Genomic DNA, 21297 nt, shown 5'->3' with positions numbered 1-21297 from the left:
GAGGCTAAATGCACTGTGATTGAACCATGTCATTGTTTTTATAAATACACTTGATATATAACACTCATGTTTAAAATGCAGATAATAAAGTCACTTCCCGATATGCTAGGCAGGTTGTATTGTTACATGTTACACCTGATGAAACACACATTAATTCAATAAAATGCCATCTATCTTGCAGTTTCCAGTGTATCATTGATGTCAACCAATAGTTATGTCCTATTGTCCAAAACGTGGTTGATGTGTGTGTGTGTGGCCGAATATTTTAGTCGATGAAAGTATCTGTTTAATACATCCTGCCTGTCTTTGACAAGTGGGGACATCCTCATAGGTGGAGAGCCACTTTCGAGCGCCCTCTTTAAAATCAATACTGTACATTCTGATGTAAATTGCCGCACAGGTTTTAAGTTTTCGGTTGAACGAATGAGAGTTCAGCCTGTTTGAGTTATGAGGTAAGTAGGCCCTTTCTAATGGTAGCTCATAATTTCACAGATCAATGAGCATTACCTACAGCTGTAAAAAGGTTGAATTTGTAATGGGGCCAAACTCAATATTCCCCTCCCATTGTTCAGCAAGGACACAGCCTTTTAAATCCTTGGCTTCTTATACGAGTTACTGCTTTTGATATACAGACCTTTTCTGTGTACATTGAACCAGATATGATCCAGCAAGGCATGTGGAGGGACCAGTGTTATTACATCTCATGACGTCGGATCATATACTTGTCGTTCGGGCCTAACTCTGGATGCTAACCATGCTGGTGATTGATGAAGCACCAACGCCACTATTCAACAAGGGGAGATAGATGTGAGTTACAAGGCTCTACCCGCAATCTGTAAACTCAGCATAACATTTTAACCAGCTGCAGAACTGGCTGGATCTATCCCAGAATGATAAATGGTCCGCACGGACACTCACAGATTTTCCCCATATACAGCTAAAGAGTAAGAAATTCAAACGCAGGTAATGGAACCCACCCAAGCAACATAATTATGCTTTGACTTCAGCTGGGAGGAATCGTCGTTTCAAGCCTAGCTTCGGGTCATTCCTGATCCAACCCGTAGCTTTTTAGACAGTGGCGCAAAAGGGCCCTGATACATAAATACAATTTACAGTGGGCAATTGCATCTTCAAACATTTCCCCAAAAGATATGAAAAGGACTGGGTATTATGAACTGCACTGGCAAGATAAACTAGGATCCAAAGCCGGGAGCAGAAGAATTTGAATGCATCCTCTTTCTTCCAAGAAATGTTTACTGGTCCAGCTGGGAAAGCATGCATGATGCGTGTGAAATTCAATTAACACATAGCCTCAAAATATCCCTAACAAATACTAGTTATTTATTAGCATAAATGGATGTTGTATATTAATTGATGCAGCTCAGTGGCTTGTAACACATGAACACATTTCAGATTCTAGCCCACAGGTGAGTAGCTCACAGAGAATACACGGTGAAATATGGAGGGACAGAATACAAGGAGAAAATGTCTATTGATTAAAGAGACGGCCATAAAAATCCAGATTTGTATGTATACTATATCTAATGCTGGGCCTGGGAACAGGAGAATCCATCACTATTGGCATATAGCGTTGATGAACCGAGAAAGTGCGGCAGCTATATGGAGGCATTATAAGCAGACTGTCTGGGCCTTTTTAAAGCCACATCACTCAGAGAGTCCCAGAAATTGGTTCGCACACGTCAGCGCTCAACAATGCTTTCCTCCGCTGGACGTTATGCTCCAAAACACCAGCAGGTTTACACCAAAAAAAGCACACAGACAGACAGGCATTCACACATCTAGACACACATACACAGACATACACACACACACGGTATATGTTCAGCATGTACGTACATACAGTAAACTCAATCCTAATCCTTAACAAAAGAGTCATTGATCAAAGATATGTTTTTATTATGTTAGAGCAAGCATTGAGTCTTGTGAGTTGGACCACTAACTCATAATTGCTTAACTAACCTCCTTGCAGACATGCTAGAGACACAGAGACTGCCCTGTGTCGCCCGGCAATTTAATCCTCAAACCGTGTCAAGCCAGACCGATTAATCCTGTCAGTTTCAAAGGCAAGGGGCACAATTGACCTAAAATTGAGTAAAACCATAATGTATTGAGAAATGAAATGGAAAAAAAGAGAAGGATGGATTGTTCGACCCAGACAGCAGATTTTGGCTTTGAAACTACACTTCCTCACACCCTCTAATGTTTATTTTCAACGTTGTTTTTCATCGTTACTGTAAAACAAAATGACCTTGCAAATTCTTCTTCGTATTCCAGGTAACAATTTCTCTCTGAACAGCTTTGTTCTCCTTAATGGCCAACGTAATCTAGCTAAACTCTTCGAGCTTTCAATCTCCACTGTGGTGTGAAGAGTCCATCCATTAACTCAGTACCTTGGCGCTTGAAGCCCCTGACCTAAAAAGAGGGAGGCCGAAAGAAATAGGAAGCTCAGCCTTCAGTTCTATGTACAGAACACACAAGCAATGGATATGAAGCAGGACATTCAGCAACATTTAGATGGGAACAGTGCTTTGGCTGTATGTGGTGAGTCATTATGGTAAGGACTCAGGTGGCTGAGCGGTTAGGGAATCAGGCTAGTAATTAGAAGGTTGTTGGTTCGATTTCTGGCGGTGAAAAATGATGTTGTGTCCTTGAGCAAGGCACTTCACCCTACTTGCCTCGGGGGAATGTCCCTGTACTTACAGGAAGTCGTTCTGGATAAGAGCGTCTGCTAAATGACTAAATGTAACTGTAACTCTGTCTGGTATGGTAACTCAATGCTTAGGATAATTCTGTATGGTATCTTGGATATTACTATTGATAACGCACAACTTCTAGTGAACATATTCCTGTTGTTAAAGAAGACCAGTTTCAATGGGGGGGGGGGAGATATCTTAAACAAATAATTGCACAAGCAAGTCAAAATGTTCATACTTCATAATGAACTCCTTAAGAGGTTTGTTCGTCCGTATAAAGATCTGGAATCCTTTATCAGGAGGCTTCAAGACACATTTGTCACTGAACATTAGCAGAGTATAGGGGAACTGTACTGAATGTCAGTACTTTGGGGTGCAATCAGGGTTTGGTATTTAAAAGATAAAGGTCAGACAAAAAAACGATTTGGTTCAGCTTTGTCACTGTCTACTCCAGAAAACGGTTGCCTTTAGGGTTAGTACTGTTTCTGCACGGGAAGTGCTCCTGTAGAGAGGACTGAAAGTGACACAGGTGTATTTAAGAGCATCCAATCTGTGTTTAAGTGCACTAAGGTGGAAGTAATGCTTTCAAAGGAAGACAGCAATGTTTCTCTTCCCTGTCTGACAGACTGTCTGACCAAACCTCCGCCTACGAGTGGACGGCCTGTTGGACAGTCCGTCATTAAATGGCCGACAGCTTAATTAGAGAAATCGGAATGAGATCTCTGGAATGCAGCTTGACATTTTTAAGACTCCCCCCCTCCCCCGCTGTGATTATGCCAAGATCCTAAGTTATTAGTGTGTCATTAGACAGGATTAAAAGATAGCTACGTTTAAAGACGCCATTCTGCTCACGTAGACCCCGAATATTTTTTATATATTCCACTTGGGTTTAAGGAGGGGTGTGGTGTGGTCAAAGTCACCGACATTCATTCCGCTGTCACGCGCGAGACATTTGAAGGCACCCAGCTGTACGCGGCACATCGTTCAGCCGCCTTCCCTCCCCGTTTGCATCCGTAAAAGGTTGTATCTCAGGTACACTTGTTCTCCACAGCAAGTTTAATCAGCGCCCGTCCCTTCTGCAGCACCACTGTGTGCAATGGCTTTACTTGTCAAGCCCGAGACTTTCGTTGGGAAACCAGGAAGTGTCGGGAACTCCCAGTCGGGGCTGACGAATGCCTCCGTTTGGCTAGGTATCAGAAGACCTGGGGGCGCTCAGACTTATCACTCTGCCGACTGAAACTATTACTTGAAAAGCTCCTGGGTTTGTCTGCAGGCCGTCTCGCTCTCTCCCCCTTCACCGATTTAAATTTCACATCAACACGGGTCTGGAATTCTTAAATGCAGCACAGCATAACCCAATAAAAAGCTCCCTTTGTGGCAAATCTTTTCACTGACTGCCAGATAGGCCTCCCATTCCAGTCAAGAGACACTAGAATACGTCAGGCCCATATGCAACCTAAATCCTTATTTAAATGCTAAAGGACTTACGGTAATCTTTGGAAATCATACGTTAGGTCATTATAAACAAATGAGGTGAAATCGCCATGCCTGCAAAGTCCCTTTGTGTTAACTTCACAGTTGTACTTGCAGCACTTCAAGGCAGTGTGTCTGTGTCCTCGTTAGGATGAAAAGGGTACAAAAGGAGAGCTCATGGACTCGAATCCAGTCAGTGGCACAGGCTTGTGTGAAGAGAATGTGGATCATCTGAATCACAGTTGGGACTGAGGAGACTGGATCCGCACCTGCGGTCAAGTCGGCCAGGGTTGTGCCGGCCTTTTATTTTTGCAGCACATCTCTCTAGTCCATAGAGGACGCCAAAAAAGCAGTGGTTCAACCCTTGAATGTGTCTTCGGGGGCGCTTCGAGCACGTTTTCCCAATTCTCTCGGCCTGCTTGAACCCCATATTTAATCTACATGTCAGCTGCGTCGCTGAAGTGGGTTTTCGATATCCATTAAGCTTTTAATGCTCGGAAAACAATCCTTTCTGTGGCTGCAGCGTTGCATTACCCCTGACCCCCCCCCCCCCCCCCTGTGTGTTTGATAGCTCTCCTGTTGTGATTCACACGGATAAAAAGCTGTGGACACAACAGGCTCTCAGGAGGGCACTAAAAGGGTCCAAAGGACGCTTTGGAGGTCACAAAGTAGAACGGCGTCCATATTTGTCATGCCAGTCATAGGGATACAGTAGAGGGGAACATTTTGTTTTCTTGGCTTCTTCTCAGAGCTCTTTGTGCTTAATGTCCCTCTTTTGTAAGGCGGTGATAAAGCAGATTGACGATTCGATTCAGGCTGTCGCCCTCAGCTGTCGGTTCCTTCATGGAGCCTTCAGAGAGGAACTGAAACTTTGGATAATTTCCTCTTCCGTATTTACAAATGGGAACCGCACTTGGAAAGGACAACTTGAATAAGTGTCTGAGGCCTGGGTGAAAATGTTCTCTGTGTTCACTCAATGTAACATGGAGGTGACATTTTTGCTTCTCCGCCAAACCAAATGTTGAGGAGATGTCGTGCCTGTAATTAATGCACGATTCATCATTCTTCATTTATTTCAATCCTCATTCTAGTTTCCTCTACATACACATCTGTTTAAATGATAAGTAATTATGGAGCACACAAGACTGAAAAACAATCAGGGGCCCACAAAGGGCTTGTTGTTGTGGGGGTGTGATTGGGAAGTCAACAGTTGTATCTGCCGTCTATGGAGAAGATATCTGTCACCGACTAAACTGCACTTGACTTTCTGCATTTCCTGTAGCAGCTGTGGCTCTAGTTGATTGTCAGCCAGGAGGACTATTTTGAGAGACAGATATTGTGATATTGAAAGAGAGAGAGAGAGAAAGAGAGAGAGAGAGAGAGATAGAGAGAGGGAGAGAGAGGGAGAGAGAGAGAGAGAGAGCAGATTGGCGTTTTGTCAACCCCAACATCCACATTGATTCACAAGTGTTGGCTTTGTTGAAAATCTGGAAAAAAGGAGGAAATGTAAAACGATGTGAGTGGTGCTCAAATGATGCAACACTGCATACTGTATAGATTTTTACTTCCTTCGGTATGGTTATGGTGGTCATAACCATCAGCTCCTAAAGGTTAGGGTTACAGTAGCATCTGAGTCAGCATTTGTAAAATCATATTTAATCCGTTCTACAGAATCTATCAATTAGGATAAACATCTCAACAACCATCTTAATATGGCTGGCTGTGTGGGCTGGCAATGGTCACACTGTTGGGTTTGACTATGGCTCAAATAGCAATAACAGGTTTGCTTTTATCATTATTTCAGTGCCCAATTTCAACATGAATTTACTTCTTATTTTACAAGTAATTTGTTATAAAGTGTGGAGTGTGTTTCTATGTGCAGAGATCAGGATCTAAGATGTATAACTGAGTAGTATGAATTATACTGCTATCAAAACACGATATTGTGTCAGAGCAGGGAAGATATGGCCTGTTAAACAGTGTATTGGAAACTGGCACTTTATATAAAAGTTTTTTTTTGCTTTTTTCTTTGCAGACGCTCTTTTCCAGAGCGACTTACAGTTAGTACAGGGACATTCCCCAGGGCAAGTAGGGTGAAGTGCCTTGCCCAAGGATACAACATAATTTTCATCAATCGAACCGGCAACCTTCTGATTAATAGCCTGATTCCCTAACCGCTCAGCCATCTGACGCCCCAGTTGGCTTGCCATCTCATGGGACCCGTCTTTGGCAAACTTTTATTTACAAAGTCACTCTGGGTCTTGTATCCTTTCATTTGGGGATTTGTATTAGCCAGAAATGTGATGTGTACCCTCCTCCTCGTTCACAGGATCATATCCTGTTAGCTGTTCCAAATTGCAGAACCAATACGCTTTCGTGTCCTCTGCTTCGTAAGCTCTGAACTTCTTACAAAAAAGAATGTAACTGAAGGATCTTGTCCAGATTGGTGTTGTCGTTTATTCTCATCATTAATTAAGGAATTTTAGGCTGATTTCCAGATCTACCAATGTTTTTAGAGTTGTTGTTTCATGGTTTTGGTTGTTAGATATTGTGTTTTTTATGTTGTATTGTCATTATGCGATGACCTGGTGCTGCCAATTTTAACAGGACTTTCTTGATTTTTATTTTTTATCTCAATGAGCCTTTTGTGGTTGACTGAAAGGTTAAATCAAAAATCCATTCATGGGATATTCTATACATGCCCATCAAAGAGACACTTGTGAGATATGGGCACACGTCAAAAATTATCTGTCACTGTGATTGCTTATCTACTGGGGCACAGTTCTATCCACTGCTCTTACAATGATTAAAAAGACATGGACTCAATTCCGATCAAATGATACAGTGCCACTGAACATACACGTTTTTTTTTCCTCCATTGACTATCCAAACAATGTTGTAGATAAGAAAACATTCCAACCAATGCTGTCTAGACCTTGAAACGAGAGAGGACAAACTTTCAACAATAAGAGAAAAACCACTCTCCTCTTCATTTTTATTCATGACTCTTGCCCTTGAGGAAAACCCAACCTGAACCTAAAAAGTCCTTTAAACCCATCCCAACACCACAGATCAGTCTACTGTCAGACAGATGGGCAACTAAAAAGCCTATATGCACAGTGCTGTTCAGTATATAGATTTGTGTTTGTGTTTTCACAAACACGTAACGCTGATGATTCCTAAAGTTCTTAGCCATCCAGTGCCTGGACGAGGAGGCTAAGTGATAACCCCTGGTGTGTAGCACAGCATGTCCCCTGTGGGACTCTGGGAGATTGGGGATCGGACCATGACTGTCACTGCTGGTTTGCCTCTAACCGATTGGTGAAAACACGGGGCATAGACTTCTTCCTGTCATAGCCATGAAGCTCACATTGGGTAAACAAAGACAAATATATTCAGGACAGTGACGCAATGGCTGAGGGAGAGGGGGGGAAGGGGGGGCAGGGGGGAGGCAGAGGGGGTGAAGGGGGGAGGCAGAGGGGAAAGGCGATGCTCTCAGACAGGAAAGCATATCTCTCCTAAGTGTTTCTTACAGCAGGTGTTATAATGTGAGATTTGTGTGAAATACACTCTGATACATTCCTCTGTGGATCGAAGATCACGCTGGGCTTATTTAATAATTTCACAGAGCTGATGACACAGGTAAATTGATTAAAGATATTTGAAGTCTGAGAAAGCACTCAAGACACAGTTTGCGGTACTAAAACTTGGTATTATTCTGCATTTATGAAGGAGAGAGAGTGAAAAAACCTGTCTAAATCTTCCCGCTGATGGAAAGTAATAAATTGTAATATTTCCTGGAGTGTAAGTCAGTAGTGTAATACAACGCTATACAACACAATACCACCAGGACAGTGGCAGGAAGTTAGTGCGTTATGGGTAACTGGGTGCATCATGGGTAACTGGGTGCATCTTGGGTAGCTGGGTGCATCATGGGTAGCTGGGTGCATCATGGGTAACTGGGTGCATCATGGGTAGCTGGGTGCAGGTGCATTATGGGTAGCTAGGTGCATCATGGGTAGCTGGGTGCAGATGCATTATGGGTAACCGGGAGCATCATGAGTAGCTGGGTGCAGGTGCATTATGGGTAGCTGAGGGTATTGATTTTTAGAGGATCCCCTCCATTCAAATTCCATCCACGAAAGTGAAATAACAAGCCGAAGATTCATCTCTGTCCTGCGTTAATGAGATGTCGCATACTCCATGTACATCATGCATATTGTGGTCACATTCTCTCTGCTCTGCATCCATTTATGTGGCCCAGTACTCAGGACCCAGACAACATATCCATCTTATTAGTTTACATGCAGTCCAGTGTAAAACTGAAGGAAACTGTTATTAAATCACTTCCTCAGGACACAGTAATTTAACACGGCCCACTGAGCTTAAAGAAAGGCTAATATGTTTATATTTCTTTTTTTTTTCTTTTTTTCTTTTTGTCGTCTGGTTGCACACCGCAGTGCACTACATTACAATGCAGTGAGCTGCGAGGCTTCTATAATTGGTACAGCGACCTATGGACCTTCACTAATTTTCCTAGACTGCAGGGATTGGGCGAGGCCCCTCTACCACACTGCTGCGGTGCGAGAGGGTTTGGTTGCGTGTGGCACTGTGGCTGCTGTCAAGGGCAGGGTAGTGGGACCATGTTGTACTTCCCTGCTCCCCCCCCCCCCCCCCATCCCCCATCCCCCCTCCCCCACAGCTGTGCTCCGCCAGCTCTGGAGACACCCTGGGGAGGGCAAAGGATTCTGGGAGTGCCAGAAAATGAAATATGATTTAAATGTTCCCTCTCAAACAGGCAATATCGTGTTCAAGGCATGTGCATTTCCATGCCCTTAAGATACAGGGGGTTCATTAAACCCGAGCAGTGATGTATTTCGGGGAATTTCGATGTTTATTGTTTGTATATTCTCTCCTGACGTGGGCATTAATATCTCACAGCCCGAGCGTTGTTCTCGCCAGTGAACTTAGCATGTGGAGGAGGTACCATGGACTCGTTTGTCTTTTTTTTTTCAGGTCAACAGGAAATAGCTGGTAATGCTTTCAGTGATAGATGAAGATTTTGGTCCGGTTGGTCCAGACGAGACGAGAATCTGAGGCTTCGTTTTTTTTTTTTTTGGGGGGGGGGGGGGGGGGGGGCTAAGAGAGCAGTGTCGGAGGGGGTCTGTGAAAAAGATTAGGATTATGAATCTCATCTCGCGTGTTGTGTGAGTCAGATGTGTCCAATCAGAGGGGATTAAGGGTCTTACACACTCCAACATCGCAGACGGTCCCAGAGAGAGGGAATGATTAAACAATCCCTCTGCTTGATGTTCAAATGTATTCTCCCCCTTCATTCCGAAACCATCGCTTCAGGTGGGAAGGGAAGCGATAAAAGCCGTGCCTCTTTCTCATGAGGACCGTGCAGCAGGCATGTCGACTTCAAATCTGATGGAAATCGGGTGTCGCGATAGCTCACCGGATTAGTACACGAGTTCCACATAGGCTGAGGTCTTAGCGCAGCAGCCTGGGTTCGAATCTGGCCTGGGCCCCTTGCTGCGTCTCTTGCCTGTCTTTCCTGTCGCGCTTCACAAAGACAAATACCAAACAATACATCTTAAATATGTTGTTTAATTGTAACTGTTGTTTAATTGTAACTTGTTTAACTACATGCTCTTATGTGTCTTCCCATTGGCACTTATTTGCTTTTCACAATGTATGCTTCATGTTTTGGCTACCCATAATGTTTTTGGGGCTATCTCATTGCTTATGATCATTGACCGATGTACTTTTGTAAATCTCTCTCTTGGAAGTGGCTTTGGATAAAAGTGTCTTCTAAATGAATACAAATATGATGGAAAAGCTATCAATTGTGTTGTCAATTGTGTTGTCAGTCTTCCTTTTAATTACCTCCCCAAATGAATGTGGTGTGTGTTTGATGTTTACAGAAGGCATATCTGCAGCGTTATCGGGCCCCTCTCGTATCAGTGAGTGATCTTCCCGCCATAACCAGATTACATGGGGGTGGCCCCAGAGGTTTCTCCTGTAATTACTTTGCTGATTGGAAAAATAAGAATCCTTATAAGGTCTGTCAATCAAGCATGTTGTGTTTTCAGACAGATTACAGGGGAAATGTCAACCATTCTTCCTGCATTCACACTCTGCGAATTCCTCTGAATACCTACAGGCTGGGTGATTTACTAATTTCACAAACAAACAATGGAAAGTGTATAGAGCTGAAACAAATGTGCAAGATGTCAGCTTGAGTGATTCCAGTCAGCCCTCATGTTAATGTGTCATTGAACCTATGCGCGCGTGTGTGTGTATGTGTGTGTGTGTGTGTGCATTCGTGTGTGTGTGCCTTCAATGTCTGTGTGCAGCCCATTTTCAGTGGTGGCAGTACAGTGGGTATTTCGCTCGGATGATGCAATCCCTCAAGCTTTGTGCCGTTCTCTGCACCAGCCTGGTCGAAATGGGACGCTGTCTGACCCCGTGGAAGAGAGACAAAAAGAGGTCACCCCACAGAAGAAGAATTCCTGATTGACCTCGCACCCGTGGGACACACAAACACCCGCGCGTGTGTGCCGGGAGTGTCAGAACAGACACACGCACACGGCAGGGCGTCCATCTTTGCTTTTGGCCCGTGCTGCTGTCCTTCCTCAGAGGACATCCAGGGGCAGTGAGCTGCTACGTCAGCCGCAGCCGGGGGACCAAGGCCAGGCTCTCGGAGTCGAACCCACGCTCTTCTTGGTGTGTGGCGACGGAGAGAGGACTTTGCGCCACGCGTTCACGTCGTTCACCCCGTGACTTGTTCCGCCTCTCTCTCTCTCTCTCTCTGTCTGTCTCTCTCTCTATCTATCTTCTTTTGTTGAGTGAACGATGCTCTCTGATATCCACGGTTGAGGGCTCATCTTCTTTTTATGGTCTTTCGTCAGGGCCACATGGCTTTTGGTGTGCGAAATCTAGCATCGCCCCCTTCACTCCCCCCCCCCTCGGTGTTTTTAATTATACATACGTGTAGATATGCAATATGTATATACATCATCGCAGAAGGGCTTTTTTCTCCCGGAGAAGTTGTACTTGTGGTAGAAGGAGAGCGTGACAACATCGTTAGAAGGGTCCGGAGTACTGGGACCCACTGAAGGAGACTGCGTGTTTCTCCAGACGCCTGCTTCAAAGACGTCACGCTCTCGCGAAAACAAATCGAGCCGGATTTCTTGACGGATGATGATGAAATTAAGCTGCAATGATGTGCGTTTTCAAAATACAGTACTGTGACATCCAATAGAACAAGAATGTCCCTTTGCTGCCTGGCTCACTGTGGTCTGAGAGACCCAGGCAGACTGGGGAAGGCCTTGAGAAGACCTGGATCTGGTCCATCTGAATGTTGCCCCTTAACCCTATCGACAGCAGAAAGGAAGACCTAACTGTACATACGATAGATGGGTTTGGCCACGTTGAAAATCTCCTTACTGGAATATCTAGACTGATAGAACAGGATCGTATTTTACATAGGAATGCAGGCCGTGTCAGTGACATATATTGAGTTGCTCTCAACATCTGATATGAGTGCAGTCCTTCAAAACTCAGAGGGGAGAAAATTGGAGTTGTGTGGTGTTGCTGTCGAGCTGGCCTACGGGCGGTTTCACTTGTCAGTGTTCGAGCCTGTGAAATAAATGGTCTTCTTTTTTTTCTTTTTAACAAAAAGAAATGTTAAAAACATGGACTTTCTGTGGAGATATAGCCAATACAATCTAGTATTTATCTTCACTTGTGGCCTCTGTATCTATGCAGGGCCACAGGAGGCTACTGCAACGTTTTCTGAGAATTATTGACAAGCACATCCAAGCCACTCATGAACTTTTTAAGAGCCCTGTCAAACCGGTCCCAGATGTTTTGTTCCTCTTACTTTTACCAACAACAAAATAAGTCCACTGTGGAATTTGGATTTGCTTTAAGCTGCATATTATTCACGTTGTAGATAAGGTGGAATGTGATTGAATTAATCTCCTTGATGCAGAGGATCTGCCTCGTTCCTCTCCTTTAAACATTCATCAACCAAGAGACTACCTTCAACTTGTCTTGGTGAGGAGGACAAATGGGCATTATCCATACATTCGCCAGCTAATATTTACACATGGTGCCATTAGATAAACACTATGCTAATTGCACTATTCTGCACCTCATAACAGCTCAGCGCGTCCATTAACGCAAGGTAATTAGTTGTAATTTGCATCATTAAATGGAAAACAATGGCATAATCATTTATGAATACTCAATCAGAGGATAATTATGCAGACCCGATCTCCATCTTCAGGGTGGAGAGGAGACGCACAGATTAAAAGAGAGCCTTTGTTATCTGACCGCGGGCCTCTCTGCGCATCGCTCAAACAAACAGTCTAATGGAGACGTTGGAAGTGCCTGTGTTCGTTAATGCCCGCATTGCTTTTTTTTGTGTGCGCGCATTTGTCAACAGCTCCTCCTTTGTGTCGCCCGCGTGAATACATCTGCGACAATGACGCCGGCGCCGTCTGTTTGTGTGGACTGAGAGAAGTCGATTACGGAGAACAAAGACGTGGAAGGAGGAACGAGGAATGTGTTGGAATGGGATACGGCAGCGCTGCATGTTGGCATTGTCGAGCAGAGAGCCTAGAGACCGCGTTCAATACTGATGGATACAGTCCCATAACACAGAGACACAGAGATAGCAAAACTTCAAACCAGACAAAAGGAGTCCAGACAGAACTAATACAGGGGCCTGGCTGTGCCCATTCGAACACAGAACGAGAGGAAATGGAATGAAAGGTCTAATATAGTTACAGTGTGCGTTTAGACAAAGATAGGAAGAGAAGACCTGGTAAAAGCCTTCTACCTTTGACCCCGATGGTGGGTGTAGTCTGACAGGCCAGTATTAAGGCCGGGGAGCACAGCTTCTGTGGACTCTCACTTCCCAGCTGAGCTTTTAACATGAGCAGTCCAGAGCGGCAGTCGGCTGTCCTCTGTGCCAGAGGCCCACAGGGAGGAGAAAGGGAGGGAGGGGGAGGCAGAGAGGGGAAGACAGAGAGGGAGACGGAGAAAGGAGGAAAAGGGGGGGGGGGAGGGAGAGGACGAGAGGAGGAGAGGGAAAGAGAGGGAGATCGGGAGGGGAAAGGAGAGAGGGAGGGAAAGGGAGAGGGAGGGAGAGGCAGAGAGAAGGAGAGGGAAAGAGAGGGAGAAGGAGAGCGAGAAGAAGAGGGGGTTGGGGAGGAAGGGAGTTAGGGAGGGAGAAGGAGAGAGAGGCAGAGACACGGCGGGGGAAAGAGAGGGAGATGGCGAGAGGGAGAGAGAGGGTGGGCCGCGTTCTGCAGAAGGAGACAGCTCCACATCTCCCCCTAGTGGAAGGCAGAGTGTGATCCTGCTCAGAGGACACTGGGGAGAAATGCATGTGGAGGCAGCCTCATAACATAGTCTGTCTCCTTGCAGACTCACGAAAATATCCACTGCTAGAACTGAGTCATTCATCCTACATTGGACATCACCGGTCTGCCCCTCACCTCACGTCATAACCGTGCGTGCGTTTGTGTAGGTGTGTGGGTTCGTGCGCGTACAACCCAAACCTAAAGACAGCTTTCTTTGTTGAGAGACACGTCAAGGCAGTCTTTTCTTGAGTGCCTTGTGAGCGCATGTGTGCGTCGATGAAGTGGGTGTGTTAGGTTGTTTAGGTGTGTCTGTGTGTGTGTGTGTGGGGGGCGGGGGTGAAAGAGGTCGGTGGTTATGTAGATATTAGTGTATCATTGGATAGACAGGGGATTTGTCTTTGTTTGTCTGGTCAAATGAAATGTAATTAGAGAGTAAGGGTGGCACAGAGCAAGCAGGAATGGAGGGCCGAGGCCAGCTAATCAACTCTTCAATCAGTCTATCCGTTAATCAGGGAGGTGATAGTGGGAGAATGCAAATGAGGTGAATTTGATATGCGGGGTCCCCGTTCGACTTCTGTCATAACAAAAGTTAATTAGGAAAAGCATCGCTCTGTCGAGGCCCTCGCGGTCTCCTGTCTCTCCTTCCCTCCTAGATCCTCTGTCTCTGTACATCCTATTTGCCTCTCTGCCCAATCCTCTTTCCCATGTTCTCCCTACAGAGAGAACCAATTTGAGAGGAAATCTGTGCGCCGTTTATTGATTAAGCATGCAACGCGAGCGGTTGTTTATACAAATTCGCCCAAGGAAACACTGCGCCGAGCCAAACGCTGGGGAATCTTCATATGCAAATATTTCGACGTTTACAGACTGTTTACCCACAGTGTCTGAGGTATGTCCTGGCATCATCTGTTTGCTTGAGAAGACGCACGGAAGCTCACCTGAAGCCGCTCCGCAGCTACCTCTGCTCACTTGTTTCCCCGCAACAATCGAAAGATCGTCTCAGTCGAGTTGCCACGAGTGGGCAAGCTGTGCGTCTGCCCCTGACTAAGTTAATAAAGCGATGAGTTATTGGTGTGTGGGGTGGGGGTTGGAGGGTGGGGGTGCCGGGGGAGGGGGGGTGCATGTTGTGCAGCTGTGCCATCCACGCTGGCCAGTGTGTGAAACGGCCATAAGCCACCACGGCTGACAAGCAATGGCCATAGTTCAAAGAGAATGACTGCATAATGGATGGGGGCTGAGGATCTCCAGGAGGGAGGGTGCGCCGTCATCCTGGCCTATCAGGAGAGGGCCTGAGGGCACCGTCGAGGTTTTACCCTGTCATCGACAGGCTCGCACCCAACACTCTGTGTTTGGGAATGTGTGTTTCCAGCTGCGTCGGTTCGCGCATTAGCCATGCAAATCCCAGTCTCTGTGGTGTTTTACTACACCTGCTCCTGTTTCTCCTGGCTGGCCGTCGACAGGCGCGGGGCCCACAAATCAAGTGGGGTAGCGGAGAGGGGAGGACAGGTAAGCCCGCTCTGCTGTCTCCGTGCGTCTGCCCCCCCCCTCCTCCTCCTCCTCCGCTGCTCATGGTTTTGCCATTTGTTCTGTCATCAGTCATTTTTATAACCCTCTATCTCTCCATCTCTATCTCTCCCCTCCCTCTCTCGCTATCTCCCTCTCTCTCTCTCTCTCTCCCTCTCTCTCTCTCTGTTGACGGCTCCCCGCACGCCCCCACTGACAGGGACGGCGGTGTCTACCCCTCAGCCTCTGTCTGTCACCTCAGAGGGATGTGCTCAGGGTTCAGTCTGAACTGGGTCAAACAGATCCACCGTTCTTTAAGGGCCCCAGATTTCTGCTCTGGGAATTGGTCTCAAAACACCCAGAGAGAGAGGGAGAGAGAGAGAGAGAGAGAGAGAGAGAGAGAGAGAGAGAGAGAGAGAGAGGAGGGGGGAGAGAGGGAAGGTGAAGAGAGGGGAAGGGGAGAGGCAAAGAGATGGAAGACAGACAGAGATAGATTGAAAGAGATAAAGGGAAAGAAACGAAGAGAGAGAGAGAGAGAGAGAGAGAGAGAGAGAGAGAGAGAGGAGGAGAGCAAGGGGGAGGAAGAAAAGAGAAAGCTGAACCCTTCCTGTCAACCCCAGGCCTGTTTCTGCCAAGTGACAACATGTAGGGACTTGTGTGCGAGGTATGGTAGAAGAGGGGAAGGGAATTCTGAGCAGAGAGAAACCGCTGGTGTTGTCGAGCACCTTGACGAACAGCGAGCTCAAAGTAGACTCTATTATTGCTCTTAATTGCAGTAATAATTGAACGCAGATGGTGTGAGTATTGTATGAGCTCTAATATGTCTCTTCACGACTGTAAATGTGTGATATGTGTTTGTGTCTATCTGTTGTCATACCCGCTGTGTCTCTCTGGGCTTGGTGAATGCCTCTGTTTCCAACTGTTTGCTTTTGGTTTCAGGCGTTTGTATTGCCATGCAGAACCGGTCTGTATGAAGCCGCACCAGTTAAACCCTTTTATAAATGACTTATTCTTGTTTCAGGACCCGTGTTGAAGAGGCACTGGCTTGGGCAGAGTCAGTTGATAAACTTCTGCAGTGTAAAAGTAAGCTCCCGTCTGTCCATCGCCGAGTTATTTACCGTGACCTCTCTGCTCTCGCCGCGGTCGTCCTGCTCTCCGCCACAGCTGGTTTCCAGAACCTCGCTCGGTCTCCACCAGGCAGAGCGAGGCGTCTCACAGAGTGTCAGAGAGGCAGGAGTGTGCTCCAGGGGTGGAGAGGAGCATGTGACTCATCGTTCTCATTCTCAGAGCCACAGAGCAGGAGTCGCGATGGGCTCAGTCTGACAAGAATCCAGACTCCGATTCTATTCCAAAATGCCTTGGGGGCAGACAGGGGCAGAGAGATGTTTTTCTGTCTCTCGCTCCATCTTCCCCTCTTCCCCTCCCTCCCCTCCCCTTCCTCCTCCTTTCTTTCGCTCTCACCTCCCAGTAATTACATTTTATGGAAATGAGCTTGGCAGTGTGCTTTCCATGCCCTTTGTCACTTGTTTTTTTTCTTCCCCTCCCCCCCCCCCCCCAAGTTTCAACTCGTCATGGTAAACGCGGAGGGTGATATCCGTGCTTCATTTCAATCAAACTATAGCCGAGAAATACAGTACCTGATGTCATCGCACAGGAGGAAGGAGTTGCCATGGACACATTTTGTCGATTACTGTCAGTTTTCCAGCTGTGATTTATGTGAAGTCATTACCATGAGTAATGTTAGGGCACACGGTTTGGTGTTTGTTTGTGCTCCCCACAGACCAGTGAAAAATGACACACCTGAACGGATGTATAAATAGACGGGGCAGCTTGAAGAGGTGGAGTACTGGACACCAGGACTAATTAGGCTACCAAACCAAGTTCACTCAAATTTAGATTCCAGCATTGCGTGTGTGCATGTGTGTGAGTGCCAATTTACGGGAGAATCTTGAACCCTTCTCTGAACTAACAGTCTTACGTAGGTCGTGGTGACGGGCCTTCTCTGATCTCTGCCAGCTTGTGTGTCATCAAGGTGTCAGAGTAGAGTTGTGTGACCTCCCCGTAAACCCATCCCTGGTGGATGATTTGCTTTTCCGTCCAGAGGGCCAAACGGTCTTTGGGGAGTTTCTGAAGACAGAATACAGTGAGGAGAACATCCTTTTCTGGCTGGCCTGTGAACAGTACAAGAAAGTCCAATCCATCTCCGAGATGAGATCCGCAGCTAACAGGATCTACTCGGAGTTTGTCCAAGTCGACGCACCCAGACAGGTACAGACATTAGCACAGTCAGCCTGAACTGCAGAAACACCAGCTCGCCGTTAGCACGTCGGCCGGGCTGTGACGAGCTTGTTTGACGTACGGGCTGTCGACAGGCTACGTGTTTGAGCGTCTCCGCCGTCAAACCGATAAAATACGAATGTCGTTTCTCACTGACACGTTTCTTTTCTTTTTTTCCTTCTTCTTCTGTTAGATCAACATCGACTGCGGAACCAGAGAGGACATAACCGAGTCTGTCTCCCATCCGACCAGGGATTCCTTCGACAGGGCGCAGCGGTTAATCTACCGCCTGATGGCGAAGGACTCCTATCCCCGTTTCCTAAAGTCGGACATCTACCGGACTCTTCTGAAGCAGTCGGAGCGGAGATGAAGACGCAGAGAGGACCTCCTGCTGGAGGGACACTCCTGGTCTGTGGACCCTCCAGTCTGCCATCTCCCCATTAGGGATACCCAAATGGAGAAACAGTATACTTTAATGGGATTCAAATGTATTAAATGAGAGCTGAATACATTTTTATTCTATTTAGATTGTGCTTTTTCTTCATAATTGGAAGTGTACTTAAAATTGACTTTTTTTTTCTTCTGTATTCACATACTTGTGACAACTTGAATATATTTCAGTAGGTTTATACTCACACTTTGCAAGTACACTGTAAGTATTAGTTATTTCTGCTTGGGTACGTATTGCTCAAGGGCAAGGTATTTGACTTCAGAACAAGAGGTTGCAGGTTCAAACCACTCTGTTCGTCACTTTGGACGAAAGCTAAATGAACATAATCCTCATATCACTGTTGTTCAGCACACCTGAACTCTGGGTTTCGGCTCTGCAGGCTAGGACAGGGCACAAGCTCCTTCATCAGGCTCTGTTGATAATCAGGGTGGAGCTGTCTCCTTGTTCCAGACAGCAGATAGAAACCCTGTGATGGATGTATTGGCAGTGCTAAGGCCAAACAGATACAGATAGCCAGCATCCTTAGTGAACTAAACTACATGTATTTACTGCGTACTTAATGACTAAAAACTGAGGCGACAAATCGTCCAAATCCAGAATTTATCATTACATTTCGAAGTGATCCAACCGTCTAAGAATCTGAGAATAGTCTTAATTTCATATTCTGGGGGTCAGTAGAATGGTGATTCAAAACAACCCAACACATGTACATTTAGCAGACGCTCCTATCCAGAGCGACTTACAGTAAGTACAGGGACATTCCCCCCCGAGAGAAGCAGGGTGGAGTGTCTTGCCCAAGGACACAATCATTCATTTTCAATCAGTCATTTTGACGCGGCCGGGAATCGAACTGGCGACCTTCAGATTACTAGCCCGATTCCCTAACCGCTCAGCCAACTGACTCCCGCACAGACAATTCAACAACATTTTGTTAGTTGTTGAGAGGCGGTGTGTTGTTTCAAGCCGAGGTCTCCCACAGGCTCTGCTGTTGTGTTTTTATGTCCTAACCTGTGTGTTTCTGGTTTCCATCAGTCACTGCAGGACCCCTGCTGCATGCTGGGAAGACTCTGCAGGCTGTCTCACTCAGCCCCGTTCTGGAGTCACTGAACAATATTCAAATCGCTTTTAGAATATCTTCCAGACACATCTCGTTGTATTTGTTAAGCAACGTGTTCAATAATTTCTTTAATAAGCTTTATTTTCCCACAGACGGCTTAATTGATTGGAAAAAAATTATGTGTCATTAAACATTCATACTTTGTGGAACACCATCGTTTAAAATGCAGGGATGGTCAAACCCTTTGATACTCCGCAGTCAACAAATGCCGTGGGGCAAAACAAATAAAAAAACATTTATATATAGTTGTTTATTACCGAGGTTTGAGATACAAATGGGAAATCCTGTTGGTGCTATTCCTGGAAAGGCAGGAGCTTCTGACAGACTTCCTGCCGTTGCGGTCCCAGTCTCCTGAGACCTGAGACACAGATTAGCACCACAGGGAGAAGCTTCCTCTGTCATCCAGTGCGTTGATGGACCTCCAGGAGGAGGGAGGGAGGGAGGGAGGGAGGGAGGGAGGGAGGGAGGGAGGGAGGGAGGGAGGGAGGGAGGGAGGGAGGGAGGGAGGGAGGAAGGAAGGAAGGAAGGAAGGAAGGAAGGAAGGAAGGAAGGAAGGAAGGAAGGAAGGAAGGAAGGAAGGAAGGAAGGAAGGAAGGAAGGAAGGAAGGAAGGAAGGAAGGAAGGAAGGGGGGAGGAAGAAGGCAGGGAGCCCCGCAAGTACACAGCCGGTAGGACTTCTTTGGGCTTTCACATCTGAGATAATGTTCAGAGACTGAGCTGGGGAGAACAGCAGCAACAACTCCCAGCGGGGGGGGGGGGGGGGGGGGCAGATAAGGTGTCTGGAACTCTGTTGAGTGCCCAAAATTGTCCCAGTTTCCAACTGAGGAAACAGGACCTTTCTGAGGGAAGATTAACACCTGCAGCAAAGCCTCCAGTGCTCAGATGCATTCCAGGGCTTTAAAGTTTTAGAAACCGTATTTCTTTCCGAACACAGTCTTCTCCTGGATTTCCCTATTTGCATTCCATACATCTCTCCCTTTCCAGGCCTCATTGATACGGTCACACAAAGCAGATCTCAGACTCTTTGAGTTTGCTCAGTCTAAACCTTTGAGTTTCCAAGTCAGCCCAAACTTCTGAGTTTGCTCATGGACACTGCTTGTGCATGTCCACTAGGGGGCAGCGGAGACGTGATTTACAATCACATAAACAAAATACCATGCATTTTTAGTCTGTGCTTCTTGAAAACAATTCAGCGCGACAATAAAATAACCAACCCTTATAGTTCATTTGACGTGCCCATTCATGAAACTACGGAAGGAATTGTATTTAGGAGATAGACAAAGATGTTCACACAGGCCAGCCACGTCCAGTGAACTTCTCAACTGGTGCAAGGAATAAAAACAATGATGTATTGATTCAGAAGACTCTTTTATCCAAAGGAATGTACAGGAGAACTTGAACGTGCAACCTCAGGATCTGCAGTCAAGTGCTCTTACCCCTGAGCTATACCGAGGAAGATAGCTGACTGAGTAGACCAGACATCCACACTTCCTGTTCTGCTAACTGAGACAGAGAGACATGGGGAGGGGAGGGGGGAGGGGGGGGGGGGTTGTCTCTGGGGGATTTCAGACACCAGTCGATGGGAAACTGTCAGTCTGACTTCTCCAGAATCTCCCGCAGTCACCTCGATTCCCAGGCCGATTCGCTGCCACCTCTCTTCGGCAGAGGATTCTCTGGGGTTTCACTGAAGGGCTCGTGAGATTCGCTGCTGCCTGTGGAGCTGTGACGCCGACACTGACACTGTGACATCCTGCCGTCATGCTGCCGTCACCCCACTGCCCACGCGGTGGGACCATCATCCCTCTTATTTCAGACCTTCGTACCTGCCGTCCGCCCCTCGCTTGACAGGGCCTGGTGGCATCGCACCCCCTGGAAACCATGGATCCTGTCAAAGTCGGGGCCCGCGAGTCAGAGGTTGTGCAACTCAAACACCGACAGAACCAGCCCTCTCTTGAGGCTGCGCTGAAAAATCGAGGCCAGACGAGACTTTCCTCATGATGGAAATTTCAGCCGTGTTGAAATCCTTTAGCGAGTCCCGTGCGAAGGGGAGTGAGCTGATTGCTCTGTCAGACAGTGGGGAGAGCGGTAAGAGACAGGCTTGGAGGGAGTTGCGCGGCACGCTGTCCCATTGTGGTCACTGCTATTGTAGGAGAGTGTAGGGATTTCATTTGCATCGGTGACAAGTTGGAGGGAGATTAAGTTAGGTGCGATTGAGTTTGGTGTCGCCTGAGGCGACCACACCAAGAAGCCCTTAACGAAGAAAAGATTCTCATCCAAAATAAAAGAATTATCTCGTGGAGGCCTTGACCCAGATAGAGCCTCAGATAGTATTAATAGAGGACACACTATTTTCGATTTAATTGTACTGTACCATTCTGGGATGAA

The 21297-nt window shown here is 46.6% G+C and overlaps 1 protein-coding gene across 1 annotated transcript; it reads left to right on the top strand.

Annotated features, from left to right (window-relative positions):
- Window positions 1–15729: 15729 nt before the first annotated feature.
- Window positions 15730–17861, top strand: LOC146221183 (regulator of G-protein signaling 21-like). Its single transcript, XM_084692740.1, has 4 exons — window positions 15730–15864; window positions 16089–16150; window positions 17169–17335; window positions 17538–17861. The coding sequence occupies exons 1-4, from the start codon at window positions 15860–15862 to the stop codon at window positions 17712–17714; spliced, it is 411 nt and encodes a 136-aa protein (XP_084548866.1). The 5' UTR covers window positions 15730–15859; the 3' UTR covers window positions 17715–17861.
- The last annotated feature ends 3436 nt before the right edge of the window (window positions 17862–21297 follow it).

This window comes from Hypomesus nipponensis, chromosome 26, assembly GCF_054491055.1.
Source record: "Hypomesus nipponensis isolate SF chromosome 26, ASM5449105v1, whole genome shotgun sequence".
NCBI lineage: Eukaryota > Metazoa > Chordata > Actinopteri > Osmeriformes > Osmeridae > Hypomesus > Hypomesus nipponensis.
This window is presented reverse-complemented; position numbering and strand designations above follow the sequence as displayed.

Excerpts from the sequence above, each read along its gene's own strand:
- LOC146221183 (XM_084692740.1), top strand. Across the intron at positions 16,151-17,168 it reads TAAACTTCTGCAGTGTAAAA|AGGGCCAAACGGTCTTTGGG; the intron begins GTAAGCTCCCGT and ends TTTTCCGTCCAG. Across the intron at positions 17,336-17,537 it reads AAGTCGACGCACCCAGACAG|ATCAACATCGACTGCGGAAC; the intron begins GTACAGACATTA and ends TTCTTCTGTTAG.